Source organism: Aphelocoma coerulescens, assembly GCF_041296385.1.
Source record: "Aphelocoma coerulescens isolate FSJ_1873_10779 chromosome Z unlocalized genomic scaffold, UR_Acoe_1.0 ChrZ_unloc_scaf_1, whole genome shotgun sequence".
NCBI classification, from domain to species: domain Eukaryota; kingdom Metazoa; phylum Chordata; class Aves; order Passeriformes; family Corvidae; genus Aphelocoma; species Aphelocoma coerulescens.
Window position 1 is genome coordinate 1,121,923 of NW_027184086.1, and position 27,987 is coordinate 1,149,909.

Consider the following 27,987-nt stretch of genomic DNA (forward strand, 5'->3'; position numbering starts at 1 on the left):
ATCTATTTTGTCTTCATTAGGCATTTTAAACTGCAAGACAGGCAATTATTAATTCCAAACATATGCAGGACTTCTGGAAGGTAGGTTACAGGTGAACTTGTGGATGACCAAAAGGTCCTGAAATGAAGAGTATGTTATATCCCTGAAACTGAGGAAGAGAAAAGGGGATAACGACACTGAAGCCTGTTCAAGTGGATTTTCAGAAACAAAGATGTGTATTTCTGAGGAAGCAGGCCAGTGATGTGAGGCAGTTTTGGCAAGCAAGTAGGGCATGTGCATCATTTGCATGAACATTGATGTAGACTTAAAATATGTAATTCTTGAACATTCTATCACATGTCATGCTCTGGCTGACACTGCAGGTAGCCCAGCTCCAGCTCTGTTAGTGTGCAATGGGCAGAGCTGGAGGGCTGTGTGGATGCTGGAGCCGACAAATGCCCACACATTTAGCTGCCGTGCCAAGAATGGAGAAAGGACAAAGGGAGTAAGTTAAGATAGAAATAAAAATAGACCAGGTATCTGGGGAGACCATGAGACTTTGGAGGTCATGATTTGAAAGGAACAAAGGCATGTGCTTTCCTGTATGGTGGATGCATCTGATGCATAGGGAGTGGCAATGGTGGAGGTAAAACTGAAATCTCCAGTTTACTGATACCCATAACATGAATGATTTTTGTAGACTGTCAAAGGGCATCATATCAACAGGCACTGCACATCAGGAAAAATGTGTTATATGGAAAACCCGAAGCTCTGAAATGTGTAATCAAAAATGTCCTTTCCTTTACAGTCCAAACAGCACGTGTTTATATAAATGATGGATATTTTAAAAAATTTAATTATTTTCTTACTACTCCTAGTGCTATTAAATCACTTGCCTAAAGGAAGGGGAGGAATGGAAATCATGCATTCCTGATGCTTCACACAAATTTTGGCATACAAGGATTAAGTGATGCAATATGGACTTGAAATATCTGTTAGTTCATAAAATATGTATATTGGAAGACTGACAGGTCCACAATTTAATATTTTAATTAACAGACAAATTGGAGGCAGACAAACTTTGTGTCAGTAACAGCACTGTCTGAAAAATCCCAATAATTCTCCATTGACCTGAGCTTATTCTAGACAATATATTATTTTTATATGTTCGCTCTTTTAGAAGACAAAATTAATACCCTTGGCTGATTTTTGAAATTCATTATATTATGACAGAGTAGTTATCCTAAAATAAAAAGGGAAAATTACTGAATCCGTGTTTTATATTTTATCACATATATATATATATATATATAACTCACTGCAAGTCAAATAACCCTCTAAGTCTGAGCAAGTGTCACAATCAGTAAAGATGTAGGGAGAGATACAGCATGTTTTTTTAAAACACAATGGACAGGCATACATCAAATATAGTAAGTATAATTTCATATAGCAAAAGAATACATTACTGTTTACTGGAATTAGTGGAATATGTTTTGTCCATGTGGCCATGCTGATATTAATTGGTACCAAAATAGGATGACCTTAAAATGATGAAGGGCTACTGTAAATTGGACCCAGAGCCATTGTCGCCTGTTAGATGGTATACCCTTTCATCTTTTATCTTGAAATATCAGCTGCAAAATTGTGGGGATTTACTCTGTGTATATGTTTGCTTTTATATTTATAGTTAAGACTCCCCAGACAAACATCAAATAGCCTCAGGCACTGACTGAAATTTATACTTTATTGTCTTTTCAAGTCATTATGCTCAAGCTCCACCAACACTTTGGGAAGCAAACCTGCAAAACATCTATGCCTGTTCAACATGCCCTAAGCAATTACAGAACATTATATTAGCATTATATAATTTTTTAAAAAGCGTTCAGTCTAATTACAGTTGAACTGTTATTCTGACTTGCTATAGTCTAATGGTGTTTGTTAATTTACAAGAACAGCTTCCATTTCATTGCTCCCAAATGCTTCAAAGATAAACATTAATTCAAGTAAAAAAAAACTATAGAATTTTAAACCTTCTAATATTTTCTACAAAGTCAGTGCAAGAGTTCCTTTGCAAAAGAGCTGCCCATTTCCTTCCCACACTGTGCAATCTCACATGTTTACATCTCTGAAGTTAGTATCTATCCTCTTTTGTTTGGCAGCTGTGAAATAGCTTGCACCTTTGATCGGGAGTTCATCTCACTACAGGTAACTATTATTCCCAGGAGATACTGACATATGAACTTTTCAAAGAATTAATCTTTTTTGTTTCTCTCATTTAAATTTTTTTTTAAAAATTTGTTACAGCCAAGGCATTAATGACACTGACCATATCTCACAATAACATTACCTTTTATTAGAGATCTTATTTTACATATCCCCATAAGATATAAAACCTTCCAAGAGAAAATATCAAAAACCTTCAGCTGAAATCAGTTTGTTTCAGACAATATGAGCAAGTAAACCAAAGAAAATTAAGGAATGTAAAAAAACCCCAAACCATAAAATCAGAACAGGTACAACTCTGGTTTGGAAAGTAATTACAAGGTTTTAAACTATTTCTTATACAACATTGTCTTTAAAATCATACTGGCAAGGTAAAGATGCTCATTTCTCTTAACCAATAGCTGCAAACCCAGCAGCTATAAAAACAGAAAAACCCCAAAATAATACAATTGAATCAGATGGCCAATTCACAGAAATACTGCATAAGAATTCATTGAGACTTGTGGAAAAAAAAAAACAAAACCAAAAATCCAACAAAAGCCCAAATCAGTGAAAACACAACCTCATTGACAGCCACATTCTGAACCAATTCAAGCAAATATTTTTTTGAGACTTTGACGGGAGTTTTGACTTAGTTAAGGATTTCAGGAAAGGATCTTGAATTGAAAGCTGTCATTACACAAACAAGAAGAAGCAAAATAAAGGAACAAGTATTACATCTGCTGGTTAAGGAAAATTCAGGCATCATGATTGTACAGCTGATGATAAAAGTAAAGAACAAATGCCATATGAATAATCTTTCAAAGCAATTCCAAGAGGCAAAATACTTTAAAACTTTATTGCATCAAAATTTTCCTTTTCTGCCTAACAAAACTGAAATAGTATTTTGAATGTTTTCTTGCACAGAACACATAAAAGTCTCTTAAACATTTTAATTCTGAAGAAGCAACAAAATAAATGGTATGAGAAATTTCTGCTGGCAAGCCTACTAAGCTTTGAGTTCCAACAAAAACCAGTATTTTCAAATACTCTTTCTAAGAAAAGTTACAGTACATGTTTATTGCATGAAAACATCCATTAATTGGATCTGATTCTTCCATTTGTGGTTAGTGGTTCCTATATTCTTGATGTAACTTGCACCAGATCCTACTAAGTATTCCCATTATTACAAAACATACAGTAGATTGAATTAAGTAAGAAAATCTACACAATCTCAACAGAGATCCAACCTGTGACAATGCATGAAATGTAAGTATGACTTTCCTTGTCTTTTTAGATAGCCTGTAGCTACATGAAATAATTTGATAGACTTCGATATTTGATATAATTGTTGAACAACAATGATGAAATTAAATACAGGAGGCAATATTAGAGCTAGCACATCTTTTTACCAGTTATGATGACTTTTCATGCATTAGTATTGAGGATAAGCAACAAGGTATGGAAAAGGAAAGCATAAGCAAGACACAGAAGAACAAGCTATGAAAATAAATGAAGACTATAAAATGGGCTCATATGCAAGTGAATGTTTATATATATTAACTGTAAACAGCAGCTCTACTTAGGGAAATACTTCTCACACTTGGATGGCTTAAGTACTAAGTATGAACTAATATGGGAAAAAGCAAAGTCTCCATTCTTCAGTAACATGAACACTGGCAATATGAGGTTGCAAGTTTGAAAAACGTTGTTTAAAATATAGGCACATGATTCTGAATTAACAGGTCACCACATTCTGTGACATGCAAGCACGTTTTGATGGGTTTGCAAACTATGTCTTGCTTACTATCAACTCTCTGCATCAAGTTGCAATTTTCTTGAAAGCAGCTGAATTTAGCTTCTACAGTTATTCTTTTTTTTGTTGGTGTTTCACGTCATGACATCATATTAATACATTCAAATAGTCAAAATGTTCAGAATAAGATAGCACAAACTTGGTGCAGGAGTACATAGATCAGTGTGGCCAGCATTGTCAAACAGGAGATACACAGCTTAAGTATTATATAAACTACCTTTTCCCCAAAAACATTAACATAGACACCAAAATTGTAACAAGACATATCAAAAAATAAGGCACATTTATTTTGATATGGTAATCTTGAAATAGAAAACTCATTTCAGAGAACACTAGTATCTAAATGAGTTTTATAAAAAATCTTGTACTCATGATAATCATGGACATTTCTCATCATGGTAATGTAATAATTGCACATATCCCAGTGTGTCAAGTAACAAAATGGGAGTTTTAACAAACATTTCCATTGCAAAATTACTTTGTAGGTTCACGTTTTCCTATTTACATAACTCAGGTGAATGGTAGAAGTATTAAAATCTACCATCACTTATCACAAGTACTGCAGGCTTTCATTTTACCACAATTAATAATCCCCTTTGTGTTGAATAAATTGAAATTAATTGTGGAATAAATTGAGATTATTGTCATTTGTATAAATGATTGCAAATATTTGGACATTAGCTACCACAGAGGAACATTTTATTCCATTTTATTTCCAAGCTGCATCAGGACTTCCTACACTGAGTTATTTGTACATAAGTTCATCAAGAATCAGGAAAAGAAGGCTGTTTAAAATCTAATCCCCTATTTATGAAAAATAAAACACCAAAAACATCATTAATTAGCATTTAACCTGAGATTTAATCTATTGAGAGGTTAACATCCATAGAAATTTCTTCACTTGTTGTATTAACTGATAATGATGTTGCTATTTTTTGGGGAAATAAAAAAACCTGAACAAAAAAAAAGTTGCTTGTAACATGGCTTTTCATTGTGTTGATCAAAAAAAAAATTATAGGATGCATCTTTTTCTCACAGTATCCAGAAGCTTGAATAACATTGATGTGCTTCTTATTGCACGTGAAACTCAAAGGAGATACAATTGCAGATTCTTCTTCTCTATTTGAGTAGTAAAGACAGATTTCATCTCAGCCGAATCCGGAACGTATTTATCTCCATAGAACTCATATTTATTTCACTTATATTTCTGGCATCTGGAGGTGAATGCATCAAAGATAAAGATGTAGGTGTAAGACTTTCCACTCTGAATTTGCTAAAGAGTTTGTGCACCTTTATCTGGAGGGAAAAAAAAAAGAAAAAAAAAAAAAAAACCACCTACATTTAGAAAAAGTAGTATATAACTTAAAATTGTACAGCTCCTTGCAGGTACCAGCATAGAAGTTCTCATGCCAAAGATTTTGAATATTTTTAAGTATCATAGATCAAATACTGTACACTAATTTAGATCTTTTTAAACAGTATTCATTTGCTACATTTCAGTGTAATTCAATCAGTATATTTAAAATTACTAGAAATGTTTGGATTTGAACTCTTCTTGTTTCTAAACAAAACAGTATTTACTCTTCTGCCTAAAGAAAATCCCAAACCTATTTTAAAAATTTTATCACAAAATTCCTACAGATTAATAACCATACCTTTCCCTGAGTAGTGGAACAGAGCAGACCCATGTCTCTGTTTGAAAATCTACAATCAAATCCCTTTCTGTGAAGTATCAGAGCAGCTTCATCAGATGGCTTGGTATCTACCTACAAACAAACAATATAAAAGATTGCTCACAGAGTATCAGGCAGGAAGACATTTTAGGACACCAAAAAAATTATCATCATACAGCTATAGAGACATTTACACCTTAAAAAATGCTCAGCCTAGATTGAACTGTCAATGTTTTTTTTAAACACTTTATAAAGCTAAACAGAGAAAGAACTAAATGGCAAAGAGTTGGAACATATAACGTACTACAGAATATATATGTAAGTTTAAAGCTCAACAGATGCACACGTACAGGTTTGGGACTGAAAAGTAGTTATCATAGTTGTATTAACTGGTTTCCCACAAAAATTAGATGGCAAAACAGAAAACAAACTAGAAACCATATGTTAACTACAATACTCAGTTTTACATATTCAGTGGGATTATGTTGAACAAACTTTCATGTTGGGAAACTGCTCTCTATCTCAGCTTAAGGTGTACAGAAAACTGTACACTGAAATACCCATATGAAATAAATGTTATGTTTATCTCTAAGACATTCAATGCTTATGAACCTTAATAGATATTAAAGATTAAGCTGCTCCTCATCAGATTTGTGCTCCAGATCCTTCTCCAGCTCCACTGCCCTCCCCTGTGTCAATGTCTGTCTTGTGGCTGCACCCCTACACTCACCGTAGTCACTTATTTACTATGGTGCATTACTTTATTTGTTTATTTATTGTTGTTTTACATTCTTCAGCTCTTAATCTTATTATATATATAATAAGAGCATAAAAAAGATGGCTCTCTCCAAAGCCATGCCCATTCTTCAGGCTATTTTTCTCTTATTTATTTCTGGTTTACTTGTTCTTATACTGGTGCTTTTTCACAAAAACATCTGCCATGAGTTGGTTTCGTTTCTGGTACTTCAGAATGTATCTGCTGCTTGAAGAAACCAATACCAGCCAGCACTAGGCACTCTGTGATGCATTAGCTCCTGAAGGTGTACGAAAGAGGTCTTAATCTAACAGACTTTCCACCTAAATTTCTCTTCGTAAAGGAGATCGTGGATCAGCTTGTACCAGCTTCTTTGAAACCCAGCATGACAAAGATTCAAAGTACAAAAAATTTATAGTATAAAGTACTCACCCATATAATAAAAAAATTATAAATTTTGTTGGTTTAAATTCCTCATTTAAAACAGTAAAATTTTACTCAATAGTATTTGGAGTTGAAATGAGATACTTTTTAGTAAAACACTGAATGTTAGAAACTTAGCATAGTTTACAAATCATGAATAAAACTCAGCTTGAAAAGATTCTCTGAACACTAGCTTATAACCACCTAAAATCAACTTTTTAATTAATAAATAGTGCCTACATTCAGCATAGGAAAACAAGTTTCTAGTATTTACTAGCATTGAGGACTAAAGAAGTTCTTATCCTGTTCACTGGAACAGCAGTACTACTTTCGACATGAATTAAGTTGATAACTGTGATGTGACAGAATTATTTTCCCTCTCCTACTATGAAACACCTGACTTGGTTTTCATTGTCACTGATGTGACAGTGTTGCACTTAAAAGTAGATATTTTTATGCACACAAAATAATACTGTCTGCCTAAACATCAGATTAGTGAAACATTAAAATTCATACTGAAAAAGTCTGACTTCCTATGGGGTAAATTAATGTTAAAAATGACAAGCCAGTAATGGGTATCAACACTTCCTCTAATTCACTTAAATTATCTTTTAGTAATCTGCATAAAAAATGCATGTATGCATTTCAAATGATGGCATGAATATTTCATCTCCCAATATTTTAGAATTAAATATTATCTTAATTAAGATTCAAAAGATTTAAAACAAAAAGGTAACAAACAATTAATGACGCCCTGAGTAAAAGTGTTTTCATTAAGTATAAATATATAGGATCTAGTACTCCACCTTCCACCATGCACATAGCAACCGTGTGTGAAAAATAAAGCTGTTCTAATCCATTATCAAAGCAGGTGAAAGACACATTAAGTTGTCACAGCCTCCACATGTACTTTAATTTACCTGTTCTTACATCATCTCTAGGTAGATGAGATTAAATACATTCGAGGCTAATGAATGTCTGAGCAAGGATGAACTTAATTTTCATCAAATACACCTTCTAAACATGACCGTGCTAACTGCACAAAAACCTGTAATGAACTCCTCGATTTTCAACAAATAACAACATTCTTAACCTTGTAAAACTTCACAGCACTGTTATTCAACAAAAAATCTCTAAACACTGTGCTATCAAATCTCTAACCAGCTTTCTAAGAAGAGCTGCCAAAGTTTGATTTGATTTTGATCTCTGAGAATTTAAATGCAGCCTTATAGGAAAAAAAAAAATATTGCTAGGCTTTCTCATAACCAGTATCCCAGGGTAATGCTGCTAAAATTTTGATGAGAAAGAAAAAGCATTTAAACTCTGTTAAAATTCAATTACTGTGAGCTAATAGACATACACTGAAAAGTTTAGCCAATATGACAAATTTATGTATTTATGCTTAGTATAAAATGACATATCAACTGTGTTCTAGACCTTAAGTCCCAGTTTATTTACATCAGGTAAAATATCTGTCAAACTTCTTAAAAGCTGGAGTTCTATTAAGAAAAAAATCTTCAAATGTAATCCTAAGGGATTGGACTTTTCCATTAGAAGATCAGATATCTTACAACAGCAACAATATTCTTTCTGATTTCTACATTAAATCTGAACTTTTAAAAAATTTGGTACCCTCTTATCTGAAATTGTAATGGATTATGGAAAAACGACTTCAACAGCTAAAGCAATGGAGAGGCGCAAAATTTCTGGAAAAAATTCATTGTGTCAGGCAGAATTATGGCACCTGTCATTCAAATTCTTGGAAGTAAGAGAAAAGAAGCAGAAAATGAGGAGCGATTTATAGAATTATTTGCAAGGCATAGCATCATTTTTGCTGTGGGGAAGAACACTCTGTATCTATAATGATAGTGCTCCTATCCTATGACTGTGAAAGCTGCCAGCTTTCACCTTGAAGTGGACATATTAATGCTGCAAGTTCAAGAGCTATCAATCAGTAATCAATGAAACATACAGCTGTGGACAGGGAAGAGATCACAGTCTCAAACAGTCTTATACCAGTTGGGACAGTGGAGTCAACAGAGTCCAGATAAAACCAGAGAATTCACTTACAAGTAGTAAGATTGAACTCAAAAAGCAGACACTAAGCAAGTCTTTCTTTTCACAGCTTTCATGCCCAGATCTTACAAACAAGGGGATGGATTTATGCCTCAAAACGGGAGAGGCAAGATGTTCATGAAGGTCTGCCCCTGAACTTGGTGTGTCAAAGTAAACCTGTAATGCTGAGCTGGTTGAAGCAAATTAAAATATTCACAGTGAAGTGTGAAATAATCACTTGACATGAAGGTTTATTTAGTATCAGACTCCTTCCTAACTTTTCAAAGGCACACGACCCACAAAATCAAGAAATTTTCCACTTCGAAATTCAAAATAAGGATCAGTCACAGCTGAAGGAGCTTACACAAGATTGAACTACTTACAGAGAAAGCATGAGAAAGCAAACATTGTTTAAGTTTTAAAATACAGATTAAGATTTAGAATGAAGAACAGATTAAACAGAATATAATCTGATGTTAATGCAGACAAGCTCAGCCATCATGGAGAATCTAGAGGAAAAAAGGATAAATAGTTTTATCTAAGTACGGCAGAATTAAAAAGGGATTTCACTGTGGTAACGGCGCTGCTGAGTAGCACGGCAATACAACATAAAGTTATCATAATCACATTTTGAAAGGAGCTGAAAAACTGAAAAGAATTTATAGAACAGTTGGCAGGAAAAGAATGCCAAACAAGTTCCAGTTCTTCAGTTCATTAAAGGGAAAATTAAATTCTGGTGGGTACATACCTTTCTTTCCTCAGAAGGAGATAAACACTGAGTACCGAAGAGCCTTTTTTCTTTGAGTTTTTTGTTGGTGTTTTGTTTGCTGGGTTTTTGGGTGGTTTTTGGTGGTGGTTAGTTGTTTGGGTTTTGTTTGCTTGTATTGGTTTGGTTTGGGTTTGCCTACCAGAGAATGTTTTCACAGGAACCAATTCTTATGAGATGCTGTTGGAATAACTAAATTAGGTCGTGTAATTAAGCTTAATAATATTTTAACAATAAAATTTGGGTTTACAACTATATCCTTTATTAAAAACACACTCAGAACAAAGTCTAATGGCCTTAAATTTAATTCTTCTAGTACAGAAAAAGCTGAGGTATATGAATGGTTCTCTCTTAAACTTTGGGAACTCATTGAAATGTGCCCTCTCCAGAGATAGAATCCTGCACTACACATACTAATATGTAGTAAAAAAACAAACCCTGCATTTCATGTTAGTCAGACACAAGTCTCCAGTTCTTGCAGAATTGACTAAAGCTCATAATCACACTGCAGTTTATTGTAGCACATAAACCAGCCCACAAAGTACTTTACAAGAATAAAATATTTGACTATATTAATAAGCTGTATCATATGTTTGCTCACAAAAACCAGTGGTTTGACCTTACCTTTGCTTGGATTGTCCTCAGATTGACTATATGCATGTCGCAAGGCATGGATGACATCAGTGGAGCAAAAGTATTTATCAGCTCTGGGACACCTGAATCTGCATTAATCGTCATTGGAATTACAGGATGATTTAAGAAAAGAGAAGTCATATGACTAAGAAGTGATGGAAAACTGACTGGTGCCTTCTCTTCCTTCTGCAAAGTACAAAAAAATTATTCCAGTTAACATACTATCATGTCTGAATTTTGAAACCCACTTTATACATTGATTCCAATAATAACATCAAAAATTTTAATTTCTAGACTGCCCATTCAATTACTCTTGGAAACTTTTGACCATCCCACTAATTTTCTTCTATTAAAAGGTATACTTTCTGTTTTTATAAACCACTAGTACACTTTCCAAAATTATGATGATACCTAATTTTACAACATTCCTTGTGTTTCTGTGTTAGCCTCTGATGTTTAAACAATACAGTTTGGAGAAAGAAATAGGCTACTACTTTAGCAAGTTGCTCCTATTTATTCAGTATCTCTTTGTATATGGAGAGGCAGACAGACTCTTGCAGACCTCCTTTTTCCCATTACTTTCTGACCTTTCTTCCTCCAACTTACATCTCAAATCCCTCTTTCTATTTTAAGTCTATCTCCTTTAAACTATTTGCTGGAAGAAATAGCAGCTAGCATCTTTGTCTTGGTCTGCATTGCAAAAAATTTCTTCCAGAAGTTTTATTTGAATGTCATGCTGGCAAGAACCAAAGGTATTCTATCCCAAGATTTTACAAATTTTGTACTTTCCAAAGTTTTATAATTGCAGTGTTTTCACTTGGCTACAAAGGCTTCCTTACAAACCTGAGATGACCAAATCTTACGTATTCACCACAACTAGTTAAAGCTCCAGAGAACCCAAGAAAAGAAAAGAAAACAAAAGAACTTTAAAAAGGCAATTTCTATTTTAGAATGTCCATGAAGAGTACAAATGGGTGAAAACTTCTTTTGCTCTTATTTTTCCCTTGCATACTTAATCAGATAAACCCCTGCTTGTTTACAGTTAAAGAGGTGGTATTTAGTGAAAACTTTGCAGAAAGTTTACTGAAAATATCACAGAATCACCAGGTTGGAAGAGACCTTCAAGATCACCGAGTCCAACCCATGCCCTAAGACCACCTCAACTAAACCATGGCACTGAGTGCCGCATCCAATCTATTTTGAAACACATCCAGGGATGGTGACTTGACCACCTCCCCAGGCAGACAATTCCAGAACTTTATCACTCTTTCAGTAAAAAACTTTTTCCTAACATCCAACCTAAATTTCCCTTGGTGCATTTTAAGACCGTGTCCTCTTGTCCTGTCAGTTGTTGCCGGGGAGGAGAGACCAACCCCCGCCTGACACCTTTCAGGTGTTGTAGAGCGTGATAAGGTCACCTCTGAGTCTTCCTTTCTCCAGGCTAAACAACCTCAGTCGTTCCTCACAGGGCTTGTGTTCCAAGCCCTTCACCAGCCCTGTTGCCCTCCTTTGGACGCCGTCAAGTGTCTCAATGTCTCTCCTGAACTGACGGGCCCAGAACTGGACATGGTACTCGAGGTGCGGCCTCACCAGTGCCAAGTACAGAGAAGAATGACTTCCCTGGTCTGCTGGCCACACTATTCCAGATACAGGCCAGGATGTCGTTGGCCTTCTTGGCCACCAGGGCACACTGCTGGCTCATGTTCAGCCAGCGGTCGACCAGTACCCCCAGGTCCCTTTCTACCTGGGCACTGTCCAGCCACACTGTCCCCAGCCTATAGCATTGCTGGGGGTTATTGTGGCCAAAATGCAGGACTCGGCACTTGGACTTGTTAGACTTCATCTTACTGGACTCTGCCCATCTATCCAACCGTTCCAGGTCTCTTTGCAGAGCCCTCCTACCTTCCAACAGATCGACACACGCTCCCAGCTTAGCGTCATCTGCAAATTTACTCAGAGTAGACTCAAATACCCTCATCCATGTCATCAAAAAAAATATTACACAAAACTGGCCCCAGCACAGATCCCTGAGGGACACCACCAGTGACTGGCCACCAACTGGATGCAGCACCGTTCACCAGCACTCTCTGGGCACGGCCATCCAGCCAGTTCTTAGCCCAGCAAAGAGTGCACCTGTCCAAGCCACGGGCTGCCAGCTTTTCCAGGAGTTTACTGTGGGGAACAGTGTTAAAGGCCTCGCTGAAGTCCAAACAGACAACATCCACAGTCTTTCCCGCATCCGCCAGGTGGGTCACCTGGTCATAAAAGGAGATCAGGTTGGTCAAACACGACCTACTCCTCCTAAACCCATGCTGGCTGGGTGTGATCCCCTGGCCATCCTGTAGGTGCTGTGTGATGGCACTCAAAAGAAACTGTTTCATAACCTTACCAGGTTCCGAGGTTAGACTGACTGGCCTGTAATTTCCAGGATCTTCCTTCCTACCCTTCTTGTGAATGGGATTCACACTGGCCAGCTTCCAGTCATCTGGAACCTCACCAGTGAGCCAGGACTCTTGGTAAATGATGGAGAGCGGCTTTGCAAGCTCATCTGCCAGCTCCCTCATCACCCTGGGATATAGTATCTTGCGCACTGATAGATCAAATTTGCATTTTATGATAGGCTGAAAACATGGAAATAAAAAACAAATGGGAGACACTTAAAGCAAAGGGGAGGATTATTTTTCAGCTTATAACGGACAACCATAATAGTAATTTCTGTTTTGGGGTGTGTATGCATGTATACATATTTATTTGTACCTCTGCAGTAGCATTAAATACAGCTAACAGTGAAGAAATTGAAAATATTCCATGGCTAAATCAATGCAAGATGGTAATTTCTGTTTTATTCTTGAGCTTTCTTTAGGAATAACTAACACTTTGCTTCTTTGGTATCTAGTAAGAATTGAGGCTTAGTATTTTTAAGTATCTATTATGACCCCCAAATAATAACAGTGGATCATTGTAGAGGATTGCTCCTCTATGTGTCTCATGGCATTTGTTTATACTGAATTCCATCTGCCATTTTATGGCATCTTTAATCAGTCTTGAGTCTTCTAATTCCTCAGTTTAGCCGTGACTTTTTTTTTTCCATTACCTTGAAAAGTTCGGTATCACTGGTAGACTTCATTGCCATGATTGTCTTCTTTTCTAATTACAGTATGAGCAAGCTTGTTCTATGTACAGCTTAATCTAAAAGTGTTCCATTCAAGTGCCCGCATACATGCTCTACACACAGGGAAAATGTGCATATCCATATTTTTCAAAGAAGAATTCATTTTTTCACCCCAAAAGGAACACTGTTCACTCTGTTGCCATAGACATGCTAAAGTCAGTCAAAACATTTAATTGCCATTCATCTTCTCATCTTTCACCTTTTTTCCCCTGTAAAGTAAGTTGACTGCTTGTATCTGAGAACCTAAAATATCTCACAAATCACACATGAATCAGAAAAATAATCTATTCATGCTATTATACTGTTTAAAACAAAATACTGCAGAGAAGCACAGCCTTGAAGGACTGGCAAATGCTAGAACTGATCCAACTTGGCTCATTTTTGCTCCCACTGTGTCTAAATGTAGTATCACAGGCAGGAACATTGTCCTTAAGCATTATTCAGTTTGGAACTAAGATTTAGGTGGAATTTTATGTTGAATCTTGTATTCCTACATCTGGAATGACAGTCCATTCTGGATGTTTGCCCCAACAGAAAAAGTGCAGTCATTCACTGAATCTGTATAACAGTAATAGAAATGGAGAGTACAGAAGATGTCAAAAGATGCCAGAAGACAGCCAGAAGGGAAAAAGGGTTTTGCAAACATGGTGAAGACAATGCTTTCACTCAAGATTGAGAAGGGACTCTTCAAATCACCCCTAGGCAGATCACAGTCATGGAAGGGTTGGAGTATATCTTTCCCTTCAAGTGTAGTGATCCAGAATTTCAACAGAACTCTCTGGAAAGAGAGATGAGAAGTGTTTGCACACACAAACAATGTAATGGGAAAAATAATTACTCTATGCACACCTTCACTACACTGATGGCTTTCAGCAGTACCCTGCTGATGCTGTGTCAGAAGATGTAGTCCCACAGTCTCCATCTAATTAAAGTACTGCTCTCTCCAAAGTGACATTATTTTCTCAATTTCAATGACAGCATTTATCACTCAAAGTGTGAATGGAGCTCCTCTGGCTGTCTTACAAACATTAAGTACTGGCAAGAATCTGATGAATACCAGATGATGATGTGCTGCCTTAATGAGTTCTAATCAGAGCAAATACTGCCTTTTTAACCATCTTACAGTATATGCATATACAGTTATCCAATTGGAAACTGTGTTGAAGCACAACCCTTTGAACAACTGTGCAATAGACAAAATGGATCCTCATTTAGGATCTTTCCTTGTCATCACAAGGTGAATAATTCTAAATTTTCAGTTTTGAGGAGACACAAACCATAACCCAATATAATATTGGCTTACAATTTGCAACAAGTTTTAAGAATAGCCTCATCTATAAAAAGTGCCTTTCTATCAGAAATGAGCTATTTTACTGAAAATCATAAAAATAATTGAAAAGCTTGGGTTGGAAAGGGATTTTAAAGTCATATTGTTCCAACCCCTCTGCCACAGACATGGATGCCACCTACCAGAACAGGTTACTCAGGGTCCCATCCAACCTGGCCTTGAACACTTCCAGGGATGGGGCACCCACAACTGCTCTGGGCAACCTCTTCCAGTGCCACCTTATCCTCTGAGTAAAGGTTTTCTTTCTAATACCCAATCTAATTGACCTTACTTTTAGTTTAAAACTTTCCCCCTTGTCTGAATCACAATCTGCCTGTGTAAAAAGTCACGGCCTCTAAGATTCAGAGGGTTTTCTGGTAAAAGTTTAAATTAAGTAACTAAGGTCCTTAATTAGAGGGGAAAAAATGCTAATTAGACTCTTTAGAAATCATTTAGTAATTTAGCAGAAGAAAGAAATGGAAAATTCTGTAGAGAAGAAAGTAAAGCTGAAGGAGTTGATAATTGGGCATCAATTTAGCAAATGGAGAACCAATGAACTTTTCAACACAGACAAGTAATCTAAAATTTCCCATATAAAAGTAAGGAAATGAAACTGAGGCAGTTTATCAAATCACATTATCTTGACTATTTTCTCCTCCTCAAGACTCTTCTCTGTGATGACAAAGTCACCAAAAAAATTTAGTTGTAACAGTAAATGCCCACTGGCATCTACACTACCTGATCTAGCATGCTAAAATATGGATGCTGAATCAGTGTGTAAGAACAATCAAATAAAATCTGGAAACAGGTAGAATTCTGGGCCTACCAAACCAAGGGATGCAGACAAAAATAGTCTGATACCAAATCATGTGGGTTATTAATGGAAAGAAAAAGTTTCTCATTCTCTCTCATGTTGTGTCAGGAAACAATTTTTATCAACTTTCTGACAGGTTCAGAAAACCAATGGACAGCACTATTCAAATGAGAATGTTTCTGGACTGAAAAATCTAATCTGAGGAGTAAAAACACTTTTCAGAGCATCTTTATTACCAAAGCATATGGAGACAATATTTTTAAATATCTTAATCATACAGCAACTGACAGCAATCAAGAATATGAGTCAAAGAATTCCAAAGACAAATATGGAAAAAAAAATGTATTTCTTTCTTTTCAATTCAAAGACTGACAATCCATCAACATGTTTGATGAGATGCTGCTTCTATATGAGAAATTGATTCTGTAATACTGTGCTAGGCTGCTTATAGGTGAGAAACAAACAGCAGACACCATCACTGATGATGTGAATAACAGGTTTACAACACATGACAAAAATAAGTGACAGGTAAGGGTGGATGCCTAAGTTTAAAATAACATATATTTTTCCCCAAATGCAAACAGTTGAATCCTTAACTACAGTGGCTCCCCACTTGTGGAAGATGGAGTCTCTAAGCAGTCATAGAGTGAGAAAATTGCACAATGTTCTATACACACTTTGCCCTAAGGCTCACAGCTTAGCAGAGGAATTCAGGTTTTATTTCAGACTGACACCAGTCAAGTTCATTAAATTGACATCAAGTAGTAAATGGCTTCAACTTAGTAACAGGCTTTGCATGCAAGACTGCCTGGTTGTTATCTCACCAAGTGAAAATCAGATGCATATGCTTTAAATTCAGAGTTGCACACTGTAATACAAAAAGAATAATCAAAGTCTGACAAGTTCTGAAAGTCCTCCAGATATGGATGAATCATTCCCTTTCCTCTGAGACTGATACTTGGAGCTAGATTTTTGCATGCCTGTAATAACTCCTAGTGCTTTTGAGATGGAAAGAAGAAAGATAATGGGTCTTACACCCCTAATATAACAAATAGCAATTAACCACCAATGTAAATTGGATTAGTTCTTCTGAGCTGAGTAATTCCTTTTGTGTCCAAGAGTGCAAGGTTAATGTAATCATCTGTCAAAGGAAACAGTGACCAAGACTTCAAGCAGCTTTGAAAATGGCTGGTGTTTGCAGAGGGAATTTTGTATGGAAATCAAATAAGGTGATAGGGAGATCTCTGTGCAGCAGGATTCAGAAAATCTAAGACCTCAAGGTGCACAAGAATCTTCAGCAGAACAATCTTCAGGTAATCTCTGTGAAAAAACCAAGCTTTGACCAATTAGACTTTTAGGAAACCCTGGGTAAATGGCAACCAGGAACAACAGCCACAAATGTGAGTACTGAACAGGCAGATATTCTGGAATCATAAAAAGACTGTAAACAAGGATACTGATGCCAGATTATTTTCTGCTATACCAGAGCATTTGGCTTTCCTGAAAAGCTGGTGGGCAAAAATACAGATAAATATAAAGATTAGAATTGTTTGTATATACATTTTTGTCTACACTTAAAAATCCATCAATTATGTTACATTTTTGCACATCAATTTTTTTTTTTTCATTAGATTTCAAGTCCTTTAATTGAGAGCCATGACCTGGAGTGCTTAGGGTCTTTTGATAGCTATTGAAGTGACCAGCAAAAGACAACTCATAAGAGCAGAGTAAATCTGATTTCATCTCTTTACCTCAGGGAATGGAAAATTTTCTATCAATTCACTTGGGCATTGTTAAACTGGAAATGCATATCTGCCACACTAGCTGAAAGAGGTTCCTGAAGGCTGATTATAGAAGAAATGAAAATTCTGAGGCACCATAAAATATCCACAGGAGTGTGTGTTGGCTCAGTGACCCTAAAAAAAGATTTTCTGTACTGATGCTTAGTTGGCACTAAAACTGCAGATGAAAAAACCTGGGACTGTTGCAGGTAACCAAATCCAGGGAAATCTGGATCCACAGGAGGAATTTTTCCCAGTCTGCTAGAGCCAAATTTAGTAGTCTCCAACAAGAGGCGACTCCTCTCATTCCTGGCTGATAGATAGGAGCCTGCTGTGGTTCTGCTCCTCCAAGACCATGCAGGAGAAAGGCAGAGCATTATTCCTTTAGGCATGCATGGAAACACATGGCCATCCATACACGTAAGCAGTGACAGCACCTTTTGCCAGTACCCACATAAGCAGAGCACTGAGGTAAAACAAGTAGAACAGACAATCCAAACCTGATTGTGCCCTCCAGCTGACCAGGTCTGGAGTTCAAGACCTTCACCTTCTTGACTCACAAGAACTCTCAACAACCACTGATACCTCAGTGTGGACTTGAAGCCCTTAGACCTTAAGACCTTAGGCCTCCTAATGGTTCACCAGCTCAGATTTCACATTCTTCCAGGAGCTGTCCTGTGACCTGTCAGCTTGCAGATTGCTATTTACAGGGACACACAGAAAATACAGGTCTTGTCAGCAACTGGAAGACAGTTGTACTGGTCCCTCAGTCCAATAGTGTATCTCTCTCTCTCTCTCCAACAGCTGTCACACAGACCTCTTACTCTGCTTGTTTCCTAGTCTTACCTGAAGTTAGTTAATGGCTCACACAGATTCAGAAAAGGTTGGGTACTTGCACAGAAATCAGATTTAATAATCCAGAATGGGCTGTGGTGATCAAGCACTGGATTTCATCAGACCCTTTTATGCTCCTTTTACCCCTGCTTTTCCTACTTGTTACTCCTCAATTGTTCTCCTTCCCCTCCTGTGCCAGTTATGCTGAACATCCCACTGCTAGCCTCTTGTTTTTAAAAAAAAAAATTCAAAAGTACAGAATTTTCTCAGTCTAAGGCAATTTCTGCTGATCCATCTTGTTGGGTTTCACACCAGGAACAATCTAATTTTCTCCCTTTTATGGTCTCAGGAGCAGCTAGTGATCCCCTGCTCCACCTCTCACTGTTCTTTTGGTGACTGCATTTAATAAAGTTAGTGTTCAATTAGATGCCATAACAGAAATCATGTTCTATGAAGAGATCATTTGGGGAACATCTGCTCACTGGTCTATGGAATAGTGCAGATGGTAAAGAAAGTATCTAGTCACCATGATCATAAGCACATCACCACAATTACTAAGACTGATAAATAGGCAGCCATCAATATAGCTGGATGAAAGTGATCAGAAAAGCAGATAGACAGCACGACATGCTTTCCTTGGCAATAAAAGTATTTTATACTTCAATTTTAGCCTTTTCTGTCAATTTTATTTCTTCTCTTCTAATTCTTCTTAGAGTGTTTATAATATTTAATAATGGCGTAGGAGGAGGGACTTAACACCTAAATAAATACCCCATGCTAGGCTTGTGGAAGTGACCTGGTGTTAGATTTTCCCAGATGTTTGGCAAGAGTTTATCCTGTTCCCAACGATGGTAGAAAACAGCGATCAGAGATTTTCTGGAGTTCAGTTTTGATGGGGAATTAGTTAAAACAAACTGATGTTAAGAACAGAAACTACACAGTGATATCTGCTAATTTCCAGGCATCGGAAGTCTGCTCCTCATGCAAAATTCTTGCTACTGGTGGAAACTTGAATGTGCAAGGAGATTATTCCAGAAAGTCATTTCACTTGAGAATACAAGAAGAAGAAGCTGGACTTGCACACTTTCTCCCTCCTTTAGGAAGGATTCTGCCCTACAGTCAGATCTTGCAGGAAGAATTAGGCCTTCCTAGAAGTGGTGATACAGAACAGAAAGGTTTAAATTTCAGACCTCAAACTGCACCAGCAGAGATAAGCTCACAAAAGACAATAAAGAGGACTGCCCTTGTCCTTTGGTGAATTATATAAGCTAAAAGTGGAGACACCAAGGTGGAATACTATGCATAATACTGAGGTAAAATTCTTTCTAACCAGAGCCAGTAGACAGGTACATGCAAATGAAGACAGATAAAACCAAACCAAGGAAAGTAATTCACTGCTGAGATGTACATAATTACAGAAAAAAGAACACGAGACATAGCTGTATGTCCAAAGGAAGACAGTCGTCTGTACTACCTACTCAAGCCATGAGTCAGCTACAAAAGTGGCTGCTACTGTTACAGGATGAGAATGTTTCATGACATGAACACAGGAATGGAGCTTGCAGACAAAGCAGTCTTTACTTAAAAGCTTTCTGCGACACATCTTTGTCACTGTATCATGAAAAATATATTTGAAGGAAATTAAGCTGTAAAGTGTCCTGACATAAAAACAATGACAGTGCTTGCCTGAAAGCAGAGAGTATTTGTAGATAAATAAGAAATGGAAACATTTTTCTTGAGTAGCAAACACGAAGTTCCTGCATAAGAAAACCAGTATAAACTACACAGTAGTAGAAGAAAGAATAAATTAAATGTAGTGTTTTATGCAAAGCTGGGAAGAAGTAACATGTCTTCAAATGAAATACAATACTAGTGTTCACCCCTTACTAAATATATGTGGTAAGGCTCTAAAGAAGATGCACTGTATTTTGTGTGAAAGGAAGAGGGAGATGTCTTTCTTTTTTTTTCCTTCTGTGGCCACCATAAACCCTGAAAACCATAACAATTTTGTACATATTTGATAAGTTCACTGTGGTAGTTACAACCAAAAATTATATTAGAGTTTCTGAGCTTGTCACATATGGGCTTGAAAAAGCTTCTAAATGGCAGTAATTAAGCCAATGTCAATTTTCTGCTTTTTTGAAACATCAAGTTAATTATGTTTGTTAAGGTGTGGTTACACGTAGCATAGCAATGCACAGTATAATATATAGCTACAGTGAGAAACATGCACATGCATTATAAATGAACACACCAGTAAGGGGCAAATGCAACACAATAATTGGACAAAAATGGCTGTATCACCAACCATAAATTTTCAGAGAAAGTGGGTACTGATAGAGATTTAGTAAGAAAAAAGTACTCATACATGGTGCAAGAAAGGGTGTTCGACTATCTCCCACATATTTGTGATTTTATTAACTGTATTATTTTTCCTCTAAACAACTTCTCCCAAAATTAACAGCCATTTGAGCCATTGAATCTTGGCTCTCTGCTCAACCCTAGGCTTTAAATCCAGATATAATTAACTAAGTCAAGACAAGGTATGAAATAGGAATCTGAAGAAGAAAGTGTTTTCCTGGCATGGCATCTATTCTTCAGCTACGTCATTGATGAAAAAATATATTATTACTTCCTATAAATCCTATTTCTTTCACTCCTATATTGATATTTCATGCTGGGATTCAGAATATAAAAAGGTATTAATGCTTATTTTTCCAAAACTTACAATAAATCTAAAGTAGTCTATTTTCAAAAAGAACGAAACATTTACTGTTTTGACAAGTATTAATAAACTGTGTTCAGTTTGATTCTCAGCTAAATATTCCCTTCATTTTAAAAATGACATGAATTCAGTTCTTGGTTAACAATCTGAGGAAAAAGAAGACAATATTAGAAGATGATTCAAAGAGATTTTCAAGCCAAAAAATGCTTGCAAGGAGAAAATGAACATATAAGCAGAATTAGTTACATCTAGTAGAAGAAAAAGATGTATGAAGAAATTTTATCAAAAATACAGTAAAAACATCCAAGGTCTGAGTAACACAATTATCAATAAATGGGGTGAGTATAATGTAAAGTGAAACAAAATTTGCCCAGCTCTTACTACAAACACAGCTCACTTAACAAACAATACTGTAATTGTGAATAAACCTTTAGTATTCATCTTAGGGGAAAAAGAAGCCCAAAACCAAACAAACAGAAAATATAAACCCAACCACCTCTCCCCCAAGTCTCTTCCCTCCCCACAAATACAAAACCAAAAAAGCTTCAGCAAAACACATCAACCTGAAGTCTTTTGCAGAGGCAGTATCTGAATGCATATTTTTGACTAGAATTCAAGAGCCAACCCAGGTGGTGTTAGAAGTAAGAACATATTAGAATACAGACTATCTGAGTATGCCAACAATTATTAAGAATTATTAAGAATTTCATTCTATCCATGCACTGGACATGTGAGTTTCACACTTCAGGACATACATGTGGTTTGACTGTCATTACAATTTACTGTTCAGGGTGCAGTTGGGGAAGGAAAAAAGTATTTCAGAGATATAAATGAAAAGAAACTGTTGGTTGATACAGTGATAACAAAAGTTCTCCACAGTAATTTCACCAGTGATGCACAATTATTTTAATTAAAGAACTGCACATCTTACACTTGACATACTTTTATGGGGAAGTTCCACAAAGAGCAGAAAGCATCCTGTTCCTCAGAATTGTTTTTAAGAAAAGATAGAATGAAATCTTTTGGAATACACATTAGGAAAAGTCTGTAATGGCAAAGATGTCAAATGGTCAAAACTTTCTCCTCCAGTGGCTTTCATGGTTCCTGAAGTCAATAAAATAGGGCCTGACAACAAAATCAGGGTCAGAGTATGAGTCATACTGTAGCTGATTACATATATAAACTGCATATAATTTCACCATAATTTTTTCTGACATGGTTATTTTTAAGCTATTATAACAACTACCTTCTGGGTAACTGGACTAAAAAAAAATATGGTTGCATGTGTAATGAAACAGAAAGAGAACTACCCTTACTTTAAAACTGAAACAGTGGCATGAATCAGAAAATGTTACTAATGTTCAGGTAAATTTTGAAAAACATAATTCTAGAACATTCTTAATATATGAATGGGGAATTCCAGATACAACACCAGAAAGAAAATGTTTCCTTAAAACCTCTTGCTTGGCTCCTGGGGCTTGTGCATATTGGATCAGTTAGGACAACAAGCACCTCCTGGACTGCGCCTACTCCCCCATAGTTCTGATTCCATTTTCTTTGAAGTCCTTTCAAGAGTGTGAAAGAACCAGTTCCCCTAAAGTCCTCTGCAGCCATTTAAAACCATTATGAGCTCAGCATGAAGAGTTATGGGGAAAGGAAGGAGCTGGAACACAGGTATCCAAAACACCTCAGAAATTTTTGATTGTAGTAGGCAACTGCCCCTTCTCCTTTGAAAGATTCTCAGTAACTTGCACAGAATCTTTCAAATTTGTAGGAAAGATGATTTTAACAAAAGAAGGGAATTACACTGTTATTCTGCTGAGATGATACCTGACTGGTATTACAAACAAATTAGCAAACATATGTGCAGACATGTGTAAATATTTCACTAACTAGGACATTCCAGAGTTGTTTAGGTTACCTTTACTCTAAGTGAGTAATTGACTCAAAATATTACTTCAAAAGTACTTCAAAATATTTTCCAATCGAGTGTTTTGGTCTGAAGTAGCAGCTGTTCTGAAATTGAACTTGTGGCCAACCCCACTCAAGAGGGGCACTGTGCTAGTTTGCAGAGCAACCTCAGTGTGTGTGGACCAGTTTCATTTTAGAAGGAAGTAACCAAGGAGCTCCCCATGAGGTACGGCACTAAACATGCTCTAACCCATCACATCTTAATTATGGTCTGAATGCATGACTAACTTTTTACGTCTGTTCTGACACAAAAATAGACTGCATTGAGCAGGGACTAGAGCGGAAGAGTTCCAGAAGTACCTTTTAGCGAGTTATTTTATGGTTCTACAGAAGACACCAAGACTGCGCACAGTGTCACTGCAAGCACTATGGCACTAACTGATTTGATCCACTGTTATTTCAAATTATTTTATGTAAACAGAGATTTCCATGTCCAGTAATTCTTACTTACCAGCTCCACATTCTAATTTAATACAACACAAATTACCCTGGATACTAAGGAATTTTTGGGTGGAAGTACAGATCTCTCTGCGGGTTTCGTCTTGTAAAGAGGGATTAAACTGTGCAGTGCTTGTTGTTGTCACAACCAGACTGCTGCTGAACTCACGTTAGCTTGGGTAGCTGCACATCACACTGATAAATGCAGTTAATATGCAGCGTGCATTATACATGATGAGGAACTAGAAAATCATAATGACATGTACAACCTGAAAAAAAAAACCCACTGTCAATCATTAAATGCTGAAAATTAGCTTTAAGCTTGATATTATCATCCTCTCACAGTGGTTAATGATATCCATTATAAACCAGAATTAATTCCAATTTATCTGCATATTCATTAGCAGCTTGGTATACAACCTCTCATCTTTAGGTATGCAATGATTTTAAAATATACTCAGCGCTGTCATCACGTCATACTGCCTCAGTACAAAGATGTACTTCTTATTTTGTTCTTCTCAAAAATGATAAGAAAAAAAAACAAAGAGAAAATACAAAGAACTGAAAGAAAATCGAGGTTATTCAAAAGACTAAGACACAAACCAGCAAACTGAGATATGAGCAAATAAAAAAATACCCCTACTACAACAAAATGGTCTCAACTTTCCTAGAATCATAATTAACTGAAAAGGTTTTTATGTCCAGCATCTAAATATTTCCACTTGAATCTTATTTCCTAGGAAAATTATATTTATAAGAGGTTTTTTCTTTCTACCCATTCAGCTGAAATAATTTGTCAACCTTTGTTTAGACTCAGTTAACATTGTTAAGAAGCAGAACTCACACTAATTAGCATCTTTTAAAGCTTGTTCAGTAAAAAAGTAATTAAAAAAGAAAAAGTGACTTCCACAATGGTACCCCCACTTGTATGTTGAAGTGTGAGTGAGGAAGTAGATATGGATTTACATGAGGAATAGTGAGAGATGAAGTCTTTACAATCAGATTGTGCAAGCAAGAGGACAAAACTCCCTTGCAAGCTACATTTCCTTAGTTCTACAGCTCATGGAATAATTTCTTTACTGAGTTTTTTGCTGCTGCAACAGAAATAAATATTTACATCTTAATTGGCAAAAATAATCCAGACAGTGAATCCTACCACATCTGTTCCATGTCTTCTTTCCAACAGCAGTCGGAAGACATTAGCTGTAATCTTGTTATCTTGAACACCTTGTCCAAGGCCACGGTTGTCATCCTGCATAAGCCGGCGATCCATGATCACTTCCAGCTGACCTGAAAGAGCAACACAAGCATTATACTAGTAACAAGAATATGTAAGGTTCTATTAAACATAAAAAACCTGCCCTAAAATTTAACTTACTCTAAAAAATCATATTATTTCTCTTGAGGCAGAGTAAGCAGTGATCAATATTGTTAGGACTGATTATGAAAAGAGTTAGTGCCACTGGACTGTGGCTGTATATAACCTGCCAAAAAATTTTCACAAGCCCTTCTGCAGAATGTCCATCAATTTTTACTTTCAGAGTCTAAATAAAAGTTTACTATGAAAAATTATTACTATTAACTGCTATTTGCAACAAGGATACTTAGAAGTCAAATATCCAAGATGAGAATCACCCCCAAGTAGCAGCAGCTGTATGGAGAGACCTTCTGTAGTGGAACTGTCTTCGCCTCATACTCCATTCTTTTGTTTCACATTTGAAGTCAGAAGGAAAAATATGTATCAACAGGAGTATATAATTACTCACAATCACTTCTTGTATGGGTAACTTCACTTGTGGGAATAGGAAAAAACTTTGCACTGCATAAGCACTGAGCATGAAGTTCTGAGTTTATACTGAACTGCAGCATGGCCACTCAAAACAGCTCTTTAAGCATGATGTTATATTATATATAGTCTGATGGACAATGAAGCTCACATTCTTTTCAAGGTTCTGTCTCCAGAAGGAAACCAGATTGGGGCACGTAATTAAGGCTGTTATGTTTTTGCACACTGAATCTTCAAACAAGTGTACTTGTTTCCTAAATAAAAATGGAAGACTGAAGTACTTGTAGCCTGAATAATAAATTCACAATTTAAGCTTCTAGAAAAGGCTGCTTACTAAGGCTGTCTTTCTTATACTTCAGTGTTCTACAAACACTTACCCGATTTTCTTAAATACTTGTTCTTCCCTTCCCTCAAGTACAAACATATTTTGTTTATCCAGGACAGAAATCAGCTGACAATGAGTAAGAAAAAACTGCTATTTTGAACTCAGGTACTGTTCACATAACTTTCAGATGGTGGGTTATGCCTTGAGACACACCCGTGTCTCAGACACAGGCACACAGATACTGAGGGTTGCTTGCCTAAACTGTAAGATTTTCGTATTTTCTTCCATGACCCATCCCTCTGAGCTCCTGAAAGACCTTCAGAAAAATGTCATGAAGCATATGATATTCAGCAACCACTGAACCTTCAGCTTAATTTTCTGTTCTTTTTTGAGGAAACCAGCATGCCTTCTGGACAAGGTAGCCAATTTAGTAATTTAATGGAATATTACTTAATGATAACAAATCAGATTAATTAATTCTCCTTTTTTTCTTAGTGGGCACGGAGTAAATATTTGATGTTGGTGTATCTTGAATGACATAATACAGTTTGCCAAAGAGTGACACAGTCAAGAAATCAATGTTATGTCAGGTAGGGGATACATCTTTGCTCTTCTGTTTAACTGGAGTAGTTGAAAACCCTCTAATGTCTTCTGACAGATTTGAAACAAGTGTTCACAGAAGGTCAGTTTCTCCCTGATGCTTAACTGCAAAATGTCCAACAGTGCTAGCCTCAACTTCCCTAATTTGATGGCAGAGAGCAGGACTGTCTGTGGATTTAGATGGTGCATTATTCTGTGACTCAGAGATTAAGATTGTTAAAGAACAAATACTCTATTATCAGGTAACAAACCCTCTGCACACTAATTTAGTCTCCAATACCCATTTAATGCATGCATAACAACATTGGAGGTGTCAGGGTCATTCACAAGATCAGACCAATAGGAATTGGGTTTCCAGCAAGGGGAGGGAAGAAAAAATGTGGTTTGGGTCTTGTATCCAGTAGACTTGGAAGAAAAGGCTGGTATTTTCCACTGTGGTTTTATTAAAGCATCACTGTATATGTCAGTATTAATTCCCTGCCCTAAAGTGAATTAGGTTTGCTAATACTGCCACTAATCCAGCATGGTATTCACCTTTTGTCAGAACACAGTATTTATGACATTTTTCTTAAAATAAACTGGGAAGTAGGTGTTGGTGCAGTTTTTGATGGACTTTTCTCTTCTGAGTATTCATTTCATTATTTTTTGAAATCATATACATTTAAACTGACAATATATATTACAGCAAGGAATTATACATCTTAAGTTATGAATTATATACCTTATTTTGCCCACTACCTCTAGCTTTATTTGAATATCTCCTCCATTCCAATACACTGAATAACTGCCCTCTGTTTCCAGTCCTCCAGGCCATTCATCATACCCTTTTCTGCTCCAAGGAGCAAGACTGTGTCTCTTTTGGAATTCTTAATATGAATTGATTTTTCTTGTCAATATATTCATCAGCTCTGTCAAAGTACTCCATTAAATTTGTGAGGTATGATTTTGTTTCAGAAGTATGTTCACTCATACCCAGGGTCATATTTACCCTTTATTTCACTAACACTAATCTTCAAAAAAGCTGCTGTTGTTTTTCCTTGACAGGGAAGTTAGGCTATACTGTATATACCTTAAGACTAGTGCTGTCTACACTAAAGCAAACAAAGAGAACAAAAAACATGATCAGCATTCTTCTTAAGTCCTCTGCTACCTCTGCTAAAGAATAACCTCTTTAGTTCTGCTACTTCATTGCTGAGTTCCACCAGAGTTCTTGGGTGAAAAATAGCTGGTTCTGACATTTCATTGCTCCTTCTGTCATTTTTGCAATCTTTTTCCTCTGCCTCTAGTTTGAGAGGGATCTTTCATTGAAGATGACAGGATCTCATGTGGTACCAACCTCTTCCTCCTCACTTAGGGACATTTTCTAAAACTTTTCAGAGTTGGAAAAATTTACTTCCTCTCTTCAAATGCTTGTAGGTAAGTATGGAAATCTCTGAACAAACTATTTCAGAAAATCATGAAGGAGAGACTTTTATCTTATCTATCATCTTATATTTACCATTTTTCAAGCTTGCAACACCTAGAGACTGAGCTGAATGAAGTGTCAAACGAACACCAACATCTTGGATATATGCCATGGTAGTCATAGGATAGATATTTGCTTGAAGAGGCAACTTGCTCATCGTCAGTCTGGGCTGGATCTGCATTATGAACACAAACTTCAACAAGGTACATTCTTTTTATGCAATTAAATTTCAAAGACATTTTCAGACATTTATCCCATGTGCTTTGGAAGAACAACCATCACGAAAGCATTCACTCAACTATATTATTTAGCTTTTTGGGGAGATTTGTGGCTAAAATTACCACTTTGGAAATGGTAACTTCAATGTACTTTTAGATCAAAGAATATTAAAAAAAAAAGTGAAAGATTCATCAAGGGAATCTACAAAAAGGAATAATCACAGTTATAA

At 36.4% G+C, this 27,987-nt stretch overlaps 1 protein-coding gene across 1 annotated transcript in view; it reads right to left on the reverse strand.

The window, feature by feature from the left end:
• Positions 1-2,311: 2,311 nt before the first annotated feature.
• MAN2A1 (mannosidase alpha class 2A member 1) overlaps positions 2,312-27,987 on the reverse strand; it is a 112,133-nt gene continuing 86,457 nt past the window's right edge. Inside the window, exons 18-22 of the mRNA XM_069002580.1 lie at positions 27,573-27,714; positions 24,520-24,653; positions 10,293-10,487; positions 5,653-5,763; positions 2,312-5,293 (exon numbers count right to left, since the gene is read on the reverse strand). Of these exons, the coding sequence (XP_068858681.1) occupies positions 5,141-5,293; positions 5,653-5,763; positions 10,293-10,487; positions 24,520-24,653; positions 27,573-27,714 (735 nt within the window). The 3' untranslated portion in view covers positions 2,312-5,140. The remainder of the gene's footprint in view (positions 5,294-5,652; positions 5,764-10,292; positions 10,488-24,519; positions 24,654-27,572; positions 27,715-27,987) is intronic.